At 38.6% G+C, this 15,301-nt stretch overlaps 1 protein-coding gene across 1 annotated transcript in view; it reads left to right on the top strand.

The window, feature by feature from the left end:
- dcaf5 (ddb1 and cul4 associated factor 5) overlaps positions 1–14,099 on the top strand; it is a 31,856-nt gene extending 17,757 nt beyond the window's left edge. The window contains exons 5-8 of the mRNA XM_067386632.1: positions 2,617–2,830; positions 5,911–5,977; positions 6,060–6,187; positions 12,416–14,099. Of these exons, the coding sequence (XP_067242733.1) occupies positions 2,617–2,830; positions 5,911–5,977; positions 6,060–6,187; positions 12,416–13,741 (1,735 nt within the window). The 3' untranslated portion in view covers positions 13,742–14,099. The remainder of the gene's footprint in view (positions 1–2,616; positions 2,831–5,910; positions 5,978–6,059; positions 6,188–12,415) is intronic.
- Positions 14,100–15,301: the final 1,202 nt, after the last annotated feature.

Below are 15,301 nucleotides of genomic sequence, written 5' to 3'. Positions count from 1 at the left end.
AAATGATCGTGGCACTGCTGCTTCTGCTCTGCTCTTGTTATTGACATGTACAGTGTGAATGTTCTAATCTGTTAACATGGGCGCTGAAAAAATACTTGTAGCTTACACTTTGCTTATGCGTCCACGCCATACAGTGTGAAACAGGCGTGAGAAAGAATTTTTAAAAGATTTTCAAAGTTCATATTTTTGACAGTATCCAAAGCAAAAATGGCTTATGCTAAACCTTTTACATATTTTTTCCATAATAAATTTTATTTGCTTAAGTACATAACCATTCAAAAGTTAGGTCAATTTGTTTTTGAAAGAAATTCATGTATCAAGGATGCAATAAGTTGATCAAAACTCTGATGCTAAAGACATTTATAATATTAGAAAAGATTTCTATTTTAAAATAAAGTCTGTACTTTTGAACTTTCCTCTCTCAAGATCCATAAAGTTACTAAAAACACATCTAAATCAGTTCATGTGAGTACAGTGGTTCAATATTAATATTATAAAGTGACAAGAATATTTTTGGAGCGCCAATAAAACAAAATAACAACTTATTTAGTGATGACCGATTTCAAAACACTGCTTCATGAAGCTTCGGAGCTTTATGAATCTTTTGTGTCGAATCATGATTCAGATCGCGGGTCAAACCGCCAAACTGCTGAAATCACCTGACTTTGGCGCTCCGAACCGCTGATTCAACACAAAAGATTCATAACGCTCCGAAGCTTCATGAAGCAGTGTTTTGAAATCGGTCATCACTAAATAAGTCGTTATTTCGGGGTTTTTTTGGCGCACCAAAAATATCGTCGTTGCTTTATAATATTAATATTGAACCACTGTACTCATATGAACTGATTTAAATATGTTTTTAGTACCTTTATGGATCTTGAGAGAGGAAATGTCATTGCTCCCTATGCAGGCCTCACTGAGCCATCGGATTTCAACAAAAATATCTTAATTTGCGTTCTGAAGATGGGTGAACTAACCCTTTTAAGCAGCACAACTGTTCAACATTTATAATAATAATAATAAGAAGAAATGTTTCTTGAGCACCAAATTATCATATTAGAATGAAAACAAGGAATGCAAAAAAAGAGAAAAAAAAAGTGCTGCGTGGGGTGTGAGTTCCTTATCTCGGTGCTCTTTGGATATGTTACTGTTATTTTAAATTCTAATATTTCACAATATTTCTGTTTTTACTTTATTTTTAATCAAACAAATGCTGCCTTGGTTGCATAAGAGACTTAAAAACATGAAAAAAATCTTACCGACCCCAACATTTGAACATTTGAAATAAAATAATTGGATAGGATGCATGTTCATTTGTTAGGGCGGGGTACAGTCAGTTATTCATTATTGCGAAATAAACCCAGACACGAGGATCAGGACCTTGCGTCATCCTGAATAGGTTTCTTTTGAGGTAATAACCTATTAACTGTATATTTTATTGGTTATTACACAGCTACTTACGAAATATGTAAATAAATGGAAATAAAATATTAATCTGAATTGAAATTATCTTTTTGTTTGAGTAAAGAGCCTGAAAGTAGTTGGCTGCTAGAGACAATATTCAAATATACAGTTTAGTGTCATTATGTAAACATGTTCAGAATCAAATGTTACAGAGAACAGTGTTTATAAGCACAGCTAAACAGGGGAAACTAGGATTGCTGAACTATGTTTAGTAAAAGATTGAACGCATGCTTCGGTCCAAATATGGACTGAAATCTAGCTGACAAGGCCTGCTTTATCATCATAGCTGTCTGCTGTACTGTCTGAGACCAGCAGAGGACAGCAGAGCTTGTATAAAGATGTTCTCAGTGTATACATGATCTCTTGAATTGCCCATATTATGCTATTTTAAAGGTTCCTAATTTTGTTTTGGAGGTGTCCAACAATAGATTTACATGCATTAAAGGTCAAAAAACAATTACATTTTCTCATAACATACATTACACATCACTTCATTTCTCAATGAGTCAGAAAACGGTTCTAATATTCCATCTCTTTAAACCCCCTTACCGCAAGCCTACTCTGCTCTGATTGGTCAGATGGCCCAATCTGTTGTGATTGGTCTACCGCTTACAGCATGTGTCGGAAACAAAATGCCTTTTACCATATCTGAATTTCAGCTCCGGAGGCTTCCTCAGCACGTGATACACAGTGACATGAACAGTTATGATGGTATCAGTTTTTCGTATCAATTCCTGACATGCCAACACCATGAACCAAAATCATCCAGACCTCAGCTACAACTACTGTGTTTGAGGGCGCGTCAAAGTAGACATTGTTCGTGGGCAGCCAATAAAGACCATAGGCTGGTATTATGCAAATTTGTTACATTATTATTACATGGGTATGTAACAGGTAGTGATACTGGAATTGTTGACGACTCATTTCAGCAGTTCAGAAATGATTGTTTCTTTTAGGAGACAATTACTTTTTGTCATGCACTTTGACCTTTGAAACTTTACATTCACAAGCAACTATATTTCACACTGTATGAAAGGTAATATTCAAAAAAGCATAATAGGGGCACTTTAAAATAGCATAAATATGGATGATGATATTTTATAATAAACTATTTTTCTTTGTAGTTGATGTGTGTCTCTCTCTGTGCTGTAGTTCTCTGTTGCGGTATGGAGGGAGTTTGTCTCTTCAGAGTGCCATGAGCGTGCGCTTCAACAGCATGGGGACACAGCTGCTGGCTCTGCGCAGACGTCTGCCTCCCGTCCTGTATGAGCTCCACTCTCGTCTGCCCAGTTTCCAGTTTGATAACCAAGGCTACTTTAACTCCTGCACTATGAAGAGTTGCTGCTTCGCTGGAGACCGAGATCAGGTTGGGATGTTCAAAACTTAGATGCCAAAACTATGTGGGCAAAAAACTTCTTTTTTCATTGATTATATTTTTTTTTGCAAGCAACAAAATGTTTTGGGGATTTTTATTTTTTTTTATCTAGCACAGATGCAATTGATCAAAAGTGGCAGTGATAACATTTAATATTACAAAAGGATTTATTTTGAACTTCCCAATAATCAAAGAATCCTTAAAAAAAAAAAAAAAAATGTATCACCGTTTCCACAAAAATATTAAGTAGCACAACATTGACAATAATAAAGAAATGTTTCTCAAGCACCAAATGAGCATATTAGGATGATTTCTGAAGGATCATGTGACACTAAAGACTGGAGTAATGAAGCTTCATTACAAGAATTTATTACTATTTTAAAATATATAAAGAGTTGCTTTAAATTGTAATAACATTTCACAATATTTCAGTTTTTGATCAAATAAATGCACCCATGTGCAAGAGAAAGAGACTTTTGAAAGAGACTTCTTTCAAAAACTTTAAAAATCTTACCAATGCCACACTGCATTGCCATTTTTTTTCTTATAGTAGCTATTTCACCAATTACCAGTTTTCATAAATTGAGAAATCAAATTTTCTATGATATTTTGACATGGAAGAGGTCATTGTACTGTAAAAACATCCTGTTATTTTCAGAACTCAAAACTTCTTTGTTAGTCTAAAAACAGCTTTAATTGAAACCAAGCTCAGAAAATTACTTGTTTCGGATTTTGTCACATAATGACGTAATAGTGCAACGAAAGGCCACATCTGCTGAATCCGATCAATGCCAACTTCTACATCATTGTGTCTTTGGCCCCACCCACTGGCACCTTGAACTAAAAACTGCATTACCGTCGGCGCCGATAGCCTAGTGGTTAGTGTGCCGACATATGGCGCAAATGCGTTCACGGCGACCTGAGTCTGATTCCCGTCTCTTGGTCCTTTGTTGATCTGACCAATGCTTTCCTGTCTGCTCTCTACTCTCCACTCCAAATAAAGGCACAAAAAAAGCCCATAAATGTAATATAAAAAAAAAAAAATTGCATTACCTTCTAAAGGATTCTAATGGTAAATTTGGTAAATCAATCGCGATTTTGGTGCAGGCTTTGTAAACAGACTTTTAATGTAAGATATGGACCCGACAGTAATGCCACGATGTGTCAGTACCTCAAGCCAGTGACTAAACAGACAACTTCATTGTTTCTCTTAGTAGCATTAAAATAATTTATTTAAATTGTGATTAAATTATATACAGAAAGCAATCAAAGAACCTTCACTTTATAATCGCTGGAGCTGTCTATCACACAGCGCAAGTTCATCAGTGTTCAAGTTCAAGTTGTGGACTTTTGCCAAAAGTCCCATTATATTCAATGACACTGTCTACAATACACACTGATTCTCTTATTTACATTGTTTGCACTGTTAGTTATGATGAAAGCATTCGTGAGAGTGCAGTAATCGAGTTGCATTGACAAGATCACTGCATTCATGCGCTCAACAGACATGTCCGTTATCAGTAAAATGCTTATTGCTGCAACATTTCATGTGATGTGTAGATTTAAATATAATGCTATAATCAACATTTGTCATGGTTAATCTCAAAAGCTGTAAAAGTAAAGGCATAGTAAAAGATTTCATATACATGTAATACTTATTTCATATGCAAAGATGTTAGCCAATCACAGCAGTAGGCATTTACATTGAAGTCTCACAGCAGACACTGAATGAACTAAACCAATAAAGTAGAGTGAACAAATGACTTACTTGCGACTAACTTGACCAGTCCCTTTATTATGTCTGGTAATCAGTAATATAACAGTCTGTGGATGTGACTTATCTCTGATAGCACAGAAGAAGTTTCTGAGTTCGCATGCGTGTACATGTTTGTGTGCATTTGTTTGTGGGTTGGTGTACGTGTGTCAGTGTGTTGTAGATGCTGAGTGTGTGAGTGTGTGTTCAGGTATGTTCAGTGAGGGAATGTTGGGTTATGGCTTGTAGAAGCTTGTTTTATCAGTCTTGAATCTAAAGCTCAGCAGATGCTGTTCTGTCTGTCGGCCTGCGTTTGTGTGTGCGTCGGTCTGTTGGGTTCTGTGTTTGGATTTTTTTGTATGTTTGTCCAGCTGTTTCTCCTCTCTCTTTCTGTCTGACGGTCATACACCTCCTACAGAATGGTGGATCCTCCTCTCTGAATCCTCTTTATCCTCTGAATAGCTCAGTCTGTGTGTTACTCAAAATTGTTTTCAGAAGTTGGCTAAATGTAAATTTTCCCAAAGGGCGGGGTTTTTTTTTTCACATTTGAAATAAAATAACTATTTTGTTATTAATAATGTACATTTTCTGTATTATTAAAAATAATTTATTTATAAATGCATTAACCATACACTACCAAGTTTGCAGTTAGCAAGATTTTTTTCATATTTTATAAGAAGGCTTGTTGCATTTATGTGATTAAAATCAGAAGTATTGTGAAATAATATTATTATAATTTAAAGTAATTGTTTTCTATGTGAATATATTTTAAAATGCAATTTATTCCCATGATGGCAAAGCTGAATTTTCAGCATCATTACTCCAGTCTTCATTCACACGATCCTTCAGAAATCATTTTAATATGCTGATTTGCTGCTCAAGTAATATTTCTTATCATTATCAATGTTAAAATCTTAGTAGTTTTGTGGAAATCATTTTGATTAGTTAAAGGTGCTACAGAGGATCTTTTCGTCGACTGAGAAACCAAAGACTGTTAGTGACTTTTTGAAGGGAACGCCTCCCAAAACTCGTGCACGAGTATTGGAACACGGTGGTAAACACTCGGCATTCGCTATTAAAACATTAAAACATTAAAACATATTTAAACATTAAAACATATTTTTTTATAAACATTATAATGTTTTAAAATGTTTTTATTAGCTGATGTTTTTGAGTGCAGCAGTGCTACAGAGCCTGAGTGTACGAATATATAATTCTAGAAACGTCTCTGTGGCGGCATATCATGTCATATTTCTCTAGGACTCTCAGACATAATTGCCTAGTGTGTGTGCAATAATATATCTCTGTGTGTTTTCAGTACATCTTGTCTGGCTCAGATGATTTTAACCTTTATATGTGGAGAATCCCCAGTGACCCTGAAGCAGGTAAACACACACACTTATGCACAAGGAAACCGTGTCTAATGTTGTTTTTATTTATGGATATATTCTCTCTCTGTCTCGGCAGGAGGTGCGGGTCGAGTGGTGAACGGGGCATTTATGATTCTGAAAGGTCATCGGTCCATCGTGAATCAGGTCCGCTTTAATCCTCACACGTACATGATCTGCTCATCCGGTGTGGAGAAGGTCATTAAGGTTAGTTGTTACTTTCGTACAAACATTAAAATAAACAGTATTTAGCATCAGAACAAACTGATGTATTTCAGATATCCGATTTATTTAAAGGGATAATACATCCCAAATGGTTTTGTAAATTCTAGGAGTAAATTCTGTCATCTTTTACTAACCCTTATGTTGTTACATACTTTTATTGCTTTCTTTCTCCCATGGAACACAAAAGAGATGTTCATATTGCTATTTTCTGTACTATAAAAGTGAACAGTGATGGATTGGTGGATTTAAAGGGTTAGTTCACCCAAAAATGAAATTTCTGTCATTAATTACTTACCCTCATGTCGTTCCAAACCCGCAGGACCTTCAGAGACACAATGCAGAGCTTTCATGTTTACATCCGAGCGGCGGCTCAGTATTGGGCAATGCTCATGCGAGCAGCAAAACGCATGTGTGTAATCCTGACGCAGGGCCGGCCAATAATGAGTCGACGTTCGGATGTAAACACGAGCTCTGCGCTGTGTCTTCAACGTAAACAGTATAGGAGAATGACAGGGTAGAGAAGAAATTGTTGAATAAAGCCATTTTTGTTTTGTTTTTGCGCACAAAAAGTATTCTTGTTGCTTTATAACATTAAGGTTGAACCACTGTAGTCATGTCGACATGTTTTAACAATGTCTTTACTACTTTTCTGGAACTTGAATGAAGGTAATTACATTGCTTTCTATGCTTTGTATTTTGATTTCATCACAAAATATCTTAATTTGTGTTCTGAAGATGAACGAAGGTCTTACGGGTTTGGAACGACATGAGGGTGAGTAATAAATGACAGAAATTTTTGGGTGAACTAACCCTTTAAATGACTCTAAAAATAATTAATATGGATTGTATATTATGTTCCAAGTTATCTAAAGTCATATAATAGCTTTGTGAGGAACAGACCACAATTTAAGTTGGTGGAAAATCTTCCCCTCCACTGTTACGGTCCAGTCAGTAAGGTTTTTTTTTTATTTTTGGAAAGAAATTACATTTTATTCAGTAAAGATGCATTAAATTGATTAAAACAGTAAAGACTTTTACATAGTTACAAAATAAATCTATTTCAAATAAATGCTGTTCTTGTGAAATTTCCAGTCATCAAATATTCCTGAAAAAATCATGGTTTCTCAAAAATATTAGGTAGAACAACTGATTTTAAACACTGATAATAATAAGAAGAATCAAATCCGCATATTAGAATGATTTCTGAAGGATCATGTGACACTGAAGACTGGAGTAATGATGCTGAAAATTCAGCTTTACCTTCACAGGATTAAATTAGATTTTAAAATGTATTAATATAGAAAATAGTTATTTTAAATTCTAATAATATTTCACAATATTACTGTTTTGTATCAAATAAATGCAGCCTTGGTGAGCAAAAGAGACTTCTTTCAGAAACATTTAAGGGTGCTTTCACATTAGCACTTTTGGTGCGCACCCGGGATCGATTGACGTTTGGATGATGTGAACACGGTCTTCTGAACTCTGGTGCGCACCCGCGAACCGTACCCGAGTCCGCTTAAAAAGGGTGGTCTGGGGTGCGGTTTAAGTGAACTCCGGTACGGTTCGCTTCTGATATGAATGCAAACGTACCAAATTGCGGAAGTGAAACGTTATTAATGCCGTATTATTTGATAAAAAAAAAAATTGTTTGTGCGTGTGATTCACTCACTTTCCCAACGAGCGTGACGGACGTGCTGCAAGCAGAGAGCTGTAGCCTTTTTCTGCTCACCTTCAGCGTACTACAGATAGAGGCAAGTGTCGTTATGAACAAAACCAACGGTTCAAAAACAAAAATATAAAAGTGAGGAGAGCAACGTTATGCATTTTGCCGCCTTCTCCTGCGCCGTCGTTACTAAGCAACGGAGTAAACAACTAATGACGCAAGCGTCTGATGACACAAACGAACCGCGGGTCGGACCCAAATAATATAATGTGAACCAGTGCCCAAGGAAGTCGACCGGAAGTTGAAGTCGGCCGCGTGCTGCCATCTTGTAGCAGAACTTCACTTGCGTTAGCATCCCATTGACTCCCATTCATTTTGGCGTCACTTTGACAGTGAATAACTTTACATCTGAGGCGTTTAAAGACTCCATTTGTCCATTATTTATTTCCAAAGATACACGACAATGTATAAAGGGCTCCATTACCTTCTATGTTACATTATGGCCCCGTAGAAACAGTTTTTGTAAAAATAGGCTAACGATTGCGTCATAACCACTCGACTCTCTGTCGCACAGTACAGAAATTACCGTACAGACAGGAGGAGAAGCTCGCAGGGAATCGGGGGGATTATCTTAATATGGCGTACTGGCGTTACATTTTAAAATACTATACAAAATCTCACTCACGCCAAAGAACTCCCCGCTCAAGCTCGCCGTCTCTGCGAGATTAACGATGGCAGTTTGCACGCACAGCTACTAGAAGATTTACATCTGTCAGACAGGTTGCTGATGTCATCAAGCTTAGTGTGAGTCTGCGCGTCAGAAACAGAAGTGCTAAAAATCGCTAAAAATGGGCTTCACTTGTCTCAATTGAGTTCCAATGGGGTCGCTGTGTCCATTTCTTTTACTGTCTATGATGTGAACACAGTCCAGTGGGGGCAGGGGGAGGGGGGAGCAATCGAACTCTGGTTCGGTCCAGGCAATCGAACCAAGTGTGAAAGCACCCTAAAAAATTTTACTGACCCCAAATTTTTGAATGGCAGTGCATATTGTGGCTGAAGTTTCAATATGCAGAATATTCAAACTAGGTTTGAAAACTACCAAACATCATATGTCTTCAGAAAACTTGAAACACAGTCCAAAAGACATTTTGACTACTTTTGTAATTTTATTGTGTATTGTTATCGTATTTGGAGCTCAACAGCATCTGTCCCATTTATTTTCACTGTATGGAAGAGACAATTCTACCTTGTATCTCCTTTGGTAAGAAAGTCATACAGGTTTGGAACAACATGAAGGTGAATAAATAGATGAAATGTGATTTCTGAGTAAACTATTACTGCCTGACACGAGCAGACCTGCCACACACACACACACGGGAAAAGATTCTGCGTGTGTTGGAAAGATCATCGTGTCTGAACTTGTGTCTCTGCTACGTTTAGTCTTAAATGAATTTCTGCTGTCGCTGGTTCAGCCGCACCTAAAACCCTGAAAGCACAGAATCTTGGCATGATTTTACCTGTCTCACTGTCTTTTCTCTGGATTTACCTATATCATAAGACAGACCGTTACAGCTTTACAACTGCAGCTTCCTGAAATTTAGAATGAAACCAGCGGTTACTCTCTGTTTAGCGATGTCATAAACACAAAGACCACAAGGTCTTCATTTTTTGGTGTTTTTTTCCAGCTGTCATGTTCTGTGTGAGTTCGTTTCTTCAGTGTTGACATGTGCTGTTGTGTGTGTAAGAATGAGACTGTAGTTTATCTTTTGCTGGTGATTCTTTTGAAATCTTTTTTGGCAGGCAATAGATGTTGAGTAAGACTTGTGCACTGTGGGCCTGTTCTCACTCTCTAAACTCGATTTTGTCAGAGACCATCATGGCTGTTTTTATATAACACGGAAACAGACAGACATCTGCTGTGTTTGTACAGCCATAGATGTGGCTACAGTGATTTATAAATGTTCAATTCTTGAACATATTTGGGATGTTAGGCCTGTTTTACACTTATGTATGAGCAGCGATTAAGCAGCACTGCAGCATGACTGCAGAAGTTGTGCATTCACACTGACAGCACATCAGTTCTGATGGATCATGTGACACTGAAGACTGGAATAATGATGCTGAAAATTAAGCTTTGTCATCACAGAAATATATTACATTTTTAAAATATATTCAAAAATAAAACGGTTATTTTAAATTATAATATTTCAAAGCAAATGTACTGTTTTGACTGTATTTTTAATCAAATTTATAAATAAAAGACTTGCATGTGCTTTTTATTTGTCTTTCTGTATACTTTTTTCTTGCTCAATAGCAATAATCTCTTTACAACTGCTTTGAAACCATAATTATTAATTTATTTTATAAGTTCTATAAAAATAAATTTTTGTTTTATACATCTAAATTTAATAATTGTTGGGGGGAAAGACACACTGGCAACTTAATTCAAAGTAAATAAAAAAAAATTTAGTAAATTGACTCAAGTACAATAATATCAAATTTATTATTTTTCTTCGACAGTATATACCATAGTTACCTTTAAATTTTAGGAAGACTGTATTCAGACCTGTAGATCATTGGCTTTGTTCCAAAACAGATTAACACTTAAAGGGATAGTTCACCCAAAAATGAAAATTTGATGTTTATCTGCTTACTTCAGGGCATCCATGATGTAGGTGAATTTGTTTCTTCAGCAGAACACAAATGATGATTTTTTTAACTCCAACCGTTGCGGTCTGTCAGCCGTGTAAAGCATGTCAGTGGGAACTTCATCTATAAGATTAAAAAAAAACATGCACAGGCAAATCCAAATTAAACCCTGAGGCTCGTGACGACACATTGATGTCTTAAGACATGAAACGATCTGCCTTAGAACTGTGTGAGAAACCGAAGAGTATTTATATCATTTTTTACCTCTAAAACAACACTATGTCCAACTGCCCTCCACATCCAGTTTTTACTCTTCTAGACGAAGTTCCCACTGACATGCATTATACGACTGACAGACAGCACCGGTTCGAGTTAAAAATTATCATTTGTGTTCTACTGAAGAAACAAAGTCACCTACATCTTGGATTCCCTGGGGGTAAGCAGATAAACATCAAATATTCATTTTTGGGTGAACTATCCCTTTAATACTTAATTTGTCACAATAGGGGCTTTGGCATCGAAGGAACCTTTTCATAGTTCTGTTGTAGTAACTATTAGCTGAAGTACTCCAATTTTGCCATGTTTGCACCGCAGGAACAAGGAACAATTTTAGTTCTAGGAACACCTTATGGGAGAACTAAATTAGCTCCTATTTCAGAGTATGGTCTAAACCAGCACTATAGGAACTATCAGTGATGTGAGTGTACGTTGATTGATCAGACACGTCAAACATTGGCACCCGGCTTTTTTTAAAAATCTGTGTAAACATACTTACTTCACGAACATGGAAAACAGCGATAACGACATTTACCTGTTGTCTGCCGGGTTGTGTTCTTTTCTCCACCTTGATAATATGTAATACTGAAAGTTGTCATAGGTGATTTCGTCTCTTAGCCCCACTTTTTGCTCTTTCAGTCACTTAAATTATGTGTTTACATTCCATCTCCCTTATCATGAAACCAACGACACACAACAAACACCGCTCTGATCACGGCATCCTCCATCCACTGTTTTTTTGCGTTTGTAAATGCTGCACTTATAGACACCACTGTCGGCTACTTCAGAGTTCCTATTCCCGATGCAAATGCAACCAGGAACATGGCCCGGGGGGGCCTATCCTAGTGGCTAGTTCCTATAACTGAGTTCCTAAAACTTATTTGGTGTGAAAGCCCTTAATGTTGCATTTTCTTGGTTTAGTTTGCTTTCATTTAAGGCAACATTTTAAAGCATACCAGAATGTGTTTATGCAAGTCACATGTTAGTCCTTTTATTGGTCATAGTTTCCTCTGCGTCATCCATCAGGATGATTGACAAGTTTGGTCCACAACCACAAGCATATCGTGGTTTATTTGTAACTGTCGACACACGCAAACACTATACGAATGTATCTGTCATTCCTGCATTATTATATAGCCTATGTAATGCAGTTAGAGTGGGAAGCAAGGCTTCATCGGGACTGCATTCTTGCAATGCACCGAGAAGAGCAATTACACAACAGTTTAAGAAGATCTGTGCTCACTCACAGAATCAGACACAGCTGCTTTTTATATAACATATTTGCCATTATGAATTATGATACCGCTTGGTCGGTTGGTCTGTTGGGTCGGATTGCTTTCTCAACTCAAACGAACCTCTCCAGAGTTCTTTTGCAATTGGGCCGAGACCACTTTGTTCAGGCGATCTTAGAGCGATTTGTTTTGGTGCAGATCTGAATGCAATTGCAGTGTTCATATATGCATAAATGAACTGAGCTATGGTAGAAAACACACCAGGTTCCAAAACAAACACTCAAAATGAGACAGGTGTGAAAGCACTCTTAATATAGGCAAAATAAAACATGTGAAATAAGCCTAATTCAATCCTCTTTTATTCCCTCTACCTCTCTCTGTCTGTAGGTATGGAGTCCGTATCAACAACCGGATAGTATTGGAGATCTGGAAGGCCTGGTGGAGGACAAATCTCGCTCTCTCTACACTCACGAGGAATACATAAGCCTGGTCCTCAACAGCGGAAGTGGTCTGTCACATGATTACGTCAGCCAGTCGGTGCAGGAGGACCCGCGAATGATGGCTTTCTTCGACTCGCTGGTTCGCCGTGAGATTGAGGGGTGGAGCTCAGACTCAGACAGCGATTTGAGCGAGGGCGCGATTCTGCAGCTGCATGCGAGAGCTCGGCGGTCCACGCGGTCCACGCGCTCCATGCCGCAATCTCCTGCTAATGTATCCGCTGCTCATCAAAGCGACTCTGACCACTCCTCTTCATCTTCATTGGCCGGACCAGAAGCGTCCGGGAGCGAGCGGACCGATCAGGACAGGAACGGGTCACAGAGGAGCCGGGCGAGGCCACGCGCATCTGCATTTCTGCTGGACCTTGTGAATGAGGACTCTGATTCCAGTGGATTCTGGTTGGATCCGATGCCACGTCCCAGATCTCCTAGTCCACGTGAGAACTCGAGCATTTCTAGCCACGCCTCCTCAGCAGGTGTGGCCTCCAGTTCTAGCTCCTCCCCCAGCTCATCTTCTAGCTCCTCCTCCAGCACGGACGGAGTGGACGAGGAGCTGCGCAGGAGCAGGATGCGACAGCGTAACGCAGCCAGGTGGAGGCGCCACATAGGCCTTTCTGGAAGAGAATCTGCCCACAATCTTCACAGCGCAACAGATTTCTCCAACTATCCCAGCATTTCCGTCCATGATCCGTCATCACCCTCTTCGTCCTCAGGCGACGAAGGTCGTCCTTTCAGGAATCGTGGAAAAGCAAAGCAGAGCGGACACGGCTCAAGTCCCACGCACTTATCTGACAGACAGTCACAATCGCAGTCCAGACGTAGGCGCCGCATCACTTCCTCTTTCTCGGGTGGTGACGCCCCCGTGGAGAGGGCAAAGTCACGAGTGGGCTTTCTCGCAGAGTCGGGGGAGGAACTAGAGAGAGGGAGAACTAGCGGAGAAGAGTTAAGTGCTGTGGAGGAAATAAATGCGACACTCAGCAGTCGCGCCACAGCGGCTGGGGTTAACGGACGTCCACACGCAGAAGAGAACCATGCAGACTCTATTCACCCAGAATGCTCTGGGGCAGACACAGAACTCAGTAAGAACTCTGGCGACTCCAGGACCCAGGGGGAGCCCTCTGGAAGGGAGTTAGCCAGTGTTGCTGGGAAACGGACTTGTTCGGACTCAGGAGACGAGGAGGATTCTCCATCGGAGAAGAGGGCGAAAATGTGGTGATGTCACAGCTCAACTCACTGGCTCAGAGTCAAACTTATTTTGAGTTGTTCATCTTTGGACTCTTTCATCGTCTTTTGGTTTATATTTTCTGAACCAACTCCTTTTTATCTGATGTCATGCGTTCTGGGGTCAGACCACAGTGATGACACTAAAAAAAGATATTAGTGATATTAATATGTTATTGGAAGAAAAAATAACTGCAGTGCTTTTGGTTTCTTAATATTTTAGTTCCACTGAACCTGTAACCTTTATGTTGGGGGGTCCTGGTTTGGTTTTGGGCTGTGAAAAGAAAAGGGATTTGATAGCATTTCTACAAGAATGCCTGTTGTGAGTCTGTATCAGTGGAACTTGGGTTTGGAGGGAGGGGGGGGGGGGCGGGGTGAAAACAGTGTTTCCATGGTAACCTCATTGAGCAGCAACTGTTTGAGTTGTGCATTAAAGTTCTGTTCCAGTGTTTCCATAGATACCGTCTTGTGATATCTCATCTTCCTCATCGTACACCATTCTAATCATCATCAAACAGGAAGTAGCCTGCTGTAATTTCTGGGTGAGTGTTCTAGGATATTCCGATGTGAGAATCGTCACCATGGTGATGCATCAGTATCTGCTCTCCATCTGTCTAATGGAGCGGCTTACAGGGCCAAGTGAAAGATTTATGAGAACATAAATGATATTATTACAGGTCAGCGGAGAACTTGTTGTCTTAAACTCTTCCTATACAGTCATCTAATGGATAGTATCTTGGAAATTCACCTAAATCATGCATTTAAACATCTAAAGTGAGATTCAAAATCATAAGGAGTGTTTAAGAGCAAGTCATTGCTAATAACCTCAATACTACCAAAGTCCCTTTCAACTATCTATTTGAATGGGGGAATCCTGAAATCTCAAAAACTGCTTGGCAAACTCCCAATTAAATTACATTTTACAAATCAGCAACAAAATCTGACATGAACCGTCCCATAAATGTTGTTTCTTATGCTAAAATAGCATTAAAAAGCGTATTTTTCAGGCTAGACTAGCGATGCACATGTGCAGTCCTATACACGAGTCTCAGGTTTCTATGGGAACCGGAGCCTCTAATGGCAGCTGCAGTGACACAATGACTTTATTAATCAATGATTGGCTCTTTTACCATTTTGCACGTTGCAGTTTCTCCCATTCATATCTAATAGCAGTGAACCGTCTTTCTATATCTATAGTCTTTGGTACTACTCAAATTTTAGCATCAGTGAATGTTAAATAAACTGCTAAGCTAGTCTTATAAGTTAGGCATACATTTTTTTTCTGTAAGACAGTTCATAACTTTGTCAGTTACATAAAATCATAGATTGGTCTAATTTGATACTGAAAAGTAAGAGTGATTACCCCTAACTAACTACTGGCTGGTCATACTAGTTCTTAAGACATAGTCTTAACATAATGGCTCGGTTTATGCAACTGGCCCCTGGTTAGAATAAAAGACAGCATTTATTTTTTGCATTCATCTTAATTCACCCCAGAAGTGGTTATTCTGTATTGTATATAAATTATGCAAACTATGTGACAATAACCATATCA

This window comes from Chanodichthys erythropterus, chromosome 5, assembly GCF_024489055.1.
Source record: "Chanodichthys erythropterus isolate Z2021 chromosome 5, ASM2448905v1, whole genome shotgun sequence".
Lineage (NCBI taxonomy): Eukaryota > Metazoa > Chordata > Actinopteri > Cypriniformes > Xenocyprididae > Chanodichthys > Chanodichthys erythropterus.
The sequence above is the reverse complement of the archived record's forward strand: the minus strand, read 5'-3'. Positions and strand labels throughout refer to the sequence as shown.